We start from the raw sequence: 4,987 nt of genomic DNA on the forward strand, positions 1-4,987 counted from the left end.
TATCAACTGTGCTATTTCTGATGAAGCTCAAAAATTGCCATGGAGGTGGGTCACAGTTTCTGGTTTAAGATATGACATGGGACTTTGACAGAATGGAAGCTATTTGGTCTTGCCGATAGTCACATGTTTTTCTGAATTAAATATGGAAGGATCCATTTGGGTGTAAAACAATCCTCCCCAAACTCATCATCTGGATCACTTGCTTTTTCTCCTTCTTAAGAACATTAGAAATCTAACCAATCAAACTAATATTCTTTTTTTTTTTTTGCAACATTTTTGAAGACTCAAAACTTCAAATACCCAACTGTGAAGTTTTAACTGCTCTGAGAATTTTGCTCTTTCCTTTTAAGAGACACTGGACCTTGCAAGCTATCCTAAAACTTCAAGCTGTCCTTCAAGTAACATGTAACATCTTATTCACCAACTGTATTTTTATCTTCTTCTCATTATTTCATCCTTCTATTCTAAACTCTTCACCTCTCCCGTCTGATAACCTTCCCCCTTCCCCCAAACAAGAAAAAAGCCAAGTTTCAATCTCATAGAAGCAAGTGAAATACAAGGGTACTAATTCACCTTTCACATATCCACCAAATGCCATAGTACAAACAGAATACAGATTCAAGGAAACACTGTACAGAGGATGAAGTAAAGTATCACAATTATTCCATCCCAGCAAAGCTATCGCTTAGCCTATTCACTCACTAGACCCCACATTCTTCCTTAGTCCACCAGCTGCCCTCTAGTGCGTGATGCATCTTCATTGGGATGGAGTTCATTCTCAAAATGTTTATCCATGCAGATATGCTTCAAGCCAGGCATCTCCAGAGACCTTAAGAGATCTGTAAGACAGTGTACAGTTCTTTCATTATACAGAGAGGGGAGACAGAGATGTATCACAATATCTGCCTTCCCAATATTTCAACATCTTTGTTACCCCCTTACATTCCTTTGATCGCCACCTCTGTGCACATTATCTGTATACATGAAGAGTCTTTTCCCACTGCAATTGGGTGAGGGAAAATTTCCACTTGTGGCACAATGATTGCTTCCCAAATGTGAAGGAACAGGCATTCTGACCATCATTTCCCAAGGACAATTCTAGTTTTGCACTGATCTTACCTAACCACTAAGGTAATGTGAGAATATATGTTGTTTTTCATTCCCATCAGAAACATAGCTGGAGGATGCAAAGAACCAGATCTCAGATTCTGGAATTTCTTGTTCTGGTAAGTCATCTGTTTTAAATCACGCTCTAAAGATGATTTGTTACAATAAGACTTCAAGATCATATAGCCATTACTATCTAATTGATTTATGGTGCTATTGCAGTTCTTATTATCAGGTATCTACTGCCTAGCAAAACTCCAGATTTCAAGGAGTTGCCTTTATTATGCACCTCACAATGAAACATGGGCTAGGTGTCCTTGATCTGCCCCCACTATATAGACCAGGGGTAGTCAACCTTGGCTCTTTTATGATTCATGGACTTCAACTCCCAGAATTCCTCTGGGAGTTGAAGTCCACGAGTCATAAAAGAGCCAAGGTTGACTACCCCTGATATAGACCATGTCCTGGAGACATCAATTTAGCTTTAATCAGTTGTCCCTTTAGCTCAGGGGTGTCAAACTCAATTTCACTGAGGGCCGCATCAGCATTGCGGTTGCCCTTGGGGGGTTGGGTGGGTGTGGCCAGAGTGGGTGCAGCCTACCAGGTGGGCGTGGATGGAATGGGTGTGGCCTACTGGGTGGGCGTGGCTAGTTCTACATCATTCGCGTCAAGGGTGCCTGTGGGGGCCTGGGCAGGAGTGGGACAGATCTAAGGGTCTCTGGCAGAAGGGGGTGGGACTGGGACAAGTGCCAAGGCATGGTCCACCGGGGCAAGTGCCAAGATGGCCACCACAAAATTGTACATTGGCTCCCGGCTGGCCTGGGCCAAGGCAGCAGGGTCCGTTCCCTCACTGTTTCCAGGATGGCTTTGCGGGTCACATGAAACCATTTCGCAGGCCACATCCGGCCCCCGGGCCTTGTGTTTGACATGTCTGCTTTAGCTATTTCAGCTGATTAACTGTTTAACCGAGCCAATTACTCTTTTTTTGGTCATAAAATTATTGCCATATTTACCGCGGAATGTCTCCAAAGGCTGTAAGGAGGGGCTTGCTCTGATAGGAAACACCATATTTGGCACAGAGGGATTTCACAAGAGGAGCCACTTTACTATAGTTGTGGCGAGGCATTGTGGGAAAAAGGCTGTAGAAAAATAAAAAAGTAAGTTTGTTTTTTTAAAAAATAAAGTTGATTAAAAGATGTAAAGACAACATAAGAACTAAACACAATCTAATAAAGAAAAAAGAAAAAAGAAAGAAGAGCTCCCAATTTCTTTTGCAGCAAATATAGGTACAATTTCACAATACTACAAAGAAGTCATTTTTTTTATTATCCAATTTTTTTTCTAATCATCAAAACCACAAATCTTAATGAATTTCTCCCATTTTATGCAAAAGATCTATAAGGTTTCCAGTCAGCCATAAATGTAGATGCTGTGGGTTTTTTCCCCCCCCTAATCAATGAAGTTAATTTAGCCTATTTCCACAGGTTTCATCATCTTCACCAGTCATTCCTCCACACTGGGTAGTGACTAGCCTTTCCATTTTGGGGCACATAATAATCTCATTGCAGTTGTCAAATATCTGACAAAATGCACTAAAACCTCTCTAGGGGCATTCCACCATATACCACATCTGTAATTTATTCTATAAATTTTATTTATTTCTACCTCTCTATCGTCCTCTTCCAGATCCATAAAAAATGTCAAAACTTTAATAGGTTACTCTGTAATATTTTCACTGGAATGTCCGGACAGCTAAAAATCTCAAACAGAATTCTTTCTCTCTCAATTCCATTAGACAAATTATTCAATTTTTTTTGGGTTGAACTTTTGATTGTCTAAAATTTCCGCTCAGTTATTAATTTGTTTTATATCTCCATATATTTTTAACACCAGCTTTCATCTCCTAACTTTAGAAATATTTCATCATTTTTTTTCAAAAGCATCCATTTTATTTCCCATCTGATAAAATGTATTCTTTGATTGTTGAAAAAAATTCTGAAGTATATTTTCTGTAGTTGCTGGCTGTTCTAGCGCAGGGCTTTTCAACCTTTTCACCCATTGTACCACTTTTAGGATATGGCAATATCCGAATACCACCAATCGCCTAGCAAGGTGTCAAAAACTTGACCCAAAAAAAGAGGAAAAAAGTGATAAAGTACAGGTAGTCCTTGACTTACAACAGTTCGCATAGTGACTCTTAGAAGTTACAATGACACTGAAAAAAGTGGCCCCCAAGCCACAGCCTAGTAAGACGCCTGCCTGCCCGCCCGGCAGCGCTCTTCCTCCTGTCCAAGGTTTTCATTGTTGTGAGCATTTCTGTTGAGGATTGGCAGCAGGAGTGGGGTGGGGGGGGTGTTTGGTTTTTATTCCCCCATCTGCTGGGTGGTTGCAGCAGGTTTTGGTCACTTCACATGACCCTGGGACACCGTGACCGTCATAAATAAATATGAATCAGTTGCCAAGCATCTGAATGTAAATCACAAGACCCTGGAGATGCTGCAACATTCCAGCTGATCGGCGCTTCTTCTGGGCTCAGCAGAAGCATCAGGATCAGTGCTGCTTTCCAGCTGATTGGTGCTTCTTCAGGGCTCAGCAGAAGTACCAGGATCAGTGACAAGCTCCAGGTGGAGCCTGGCGCTGATCCTGGTGTTTCCACTGAGCCCTGACAGCCCTGCAGCTCCAGCCATCGTTCAGGCTTGTGCAGTGCTGCCCCCGGTTCAGCTCATTCCTCTCCCCTGCTACCACTTTTCTAGGATGGTCGCGTACCACCTGCCAGATGTCAATGTACCACAGGTGGTACCCATACCACTGGTTGAAAAGCCCTGTCCTAGCACACCCCTTCTGCCCTTTGTTGCCATTTTTCTAGTAGTCATTTTTTCAGAAAATGTCCCAAGCAGATAAAATAAAGAGACAAACCACTTTGTCTTTTCCCCCTTTATTTTTCCTTCCTTTATTTCCTTCTTTCAGCCTTTTTCATTTCAACCACAACAAACATCATATTGGCAACTTAACCTCCTAGTCTGTGTCTTTACCTTATATTTTGTTCTGTAGAATCCCCCAACTCTATGCATTCTTTAAAGATAGCAAACATTCATGTGCCAAGCTATTCTCCTTAACTGACTTAGTGGAGAATGTATTAAAGCACTTTCATCAAAAATAAAAATAAGAATTTTTTTTTAAAAGACTGTGTTTTTTGTCCACTTAAAAACTTTCTTACATATTTGCTTAATTAAGCTTCTTGCAAATAGTTCTTGAACATTTAAATAAAAATCTGTCTTGTTTTTTTAATAATCTCAAATGAAGGTTAAACACACTGCAAGGAGTTTTATCTTTGCCAGAGACATTTATAATTAATTATAAAGTAATGTCACCTTAAGGATTTTACTTACTGGTGTTCAATCTGGAAATTCAGATGACCAGTGAACCAGTCATTGAAAAATGACTGATCCACATTGCATGTTGCGTGGAGCTGTGAAAAACAAAGAAATAATATTTTTTCCTTGTTTCACAAACTTATACAATATTTCCATTCTGAAACCATACTAATTTTTATTCCAATGGAACATCTGAGCAAAATAACTAACTGGAGATCTGGATCTGTTTTATCTCTCACTAGCATTATTTGGTTCCACAGAAGCTAGGTCTGTATTTTGCTATTATTTGCATTTATTCATTTACTTAAAAAAAATATTTTACTCCCCCAGCTTACCAGATTGCATGAATTGAAGGACTGCCATATTGGGAAAATATAAGATTCAAACCTTTCTCCTACCCACAATTTGGCATCAGTTTCCCAAATTATTCTATGCTCAGTCTCGAAAATCAATGCTTTGAACAAGAGGAAATAGACTTACCTGGGTAGATACCCAGTCCATGTTTG

General features: G+C 40.1%; 1 protein-coding gene across 1 annotated transcript; it reads right to left on the minus strand.

Moving 5' to 3' along the window:
* Positions 1 to 514: 514 nt before the first annotated feature.
* Positions 515 to 4,982, minus strand: LOC107287925 (acyl-CoA (8-3)-desaturase-like; the record flags this gene model as incomplete). The annotated part of the gene is made up of 4 exons (XM_015816488.1): positions 515 to 839; positions 2,121 to 2,246; positions 4,497 to 4,576; positions 4,962 to 4,982. Coding segments are annotated over 4 exons (279 nt in total), but the record flags the coding sequence as incomplete, so codon positions are not given.
* Between the last annotated feature and the right edge of the window lie 5 nt (positions 4,983 to 4,987).

The sequence above is a fragment of the Protobothrops mucrosquamatus genome, unplaced genomic scaffold, assembly GCF_001527695.2.
Source record: "Protobothrops mucrosquamatus isolate PMUCROS unplaced genomic scaffold, P.Mucros_1.0 scaffold_115, whole genome shotgun sequence".
Taxonomy (NCBI): Eukaryota; Metazoa; Chordata; class Lepidosauria; order Squamata; family Viperidae; genus Protobothrops; species Protobothrops mucrosquamatus.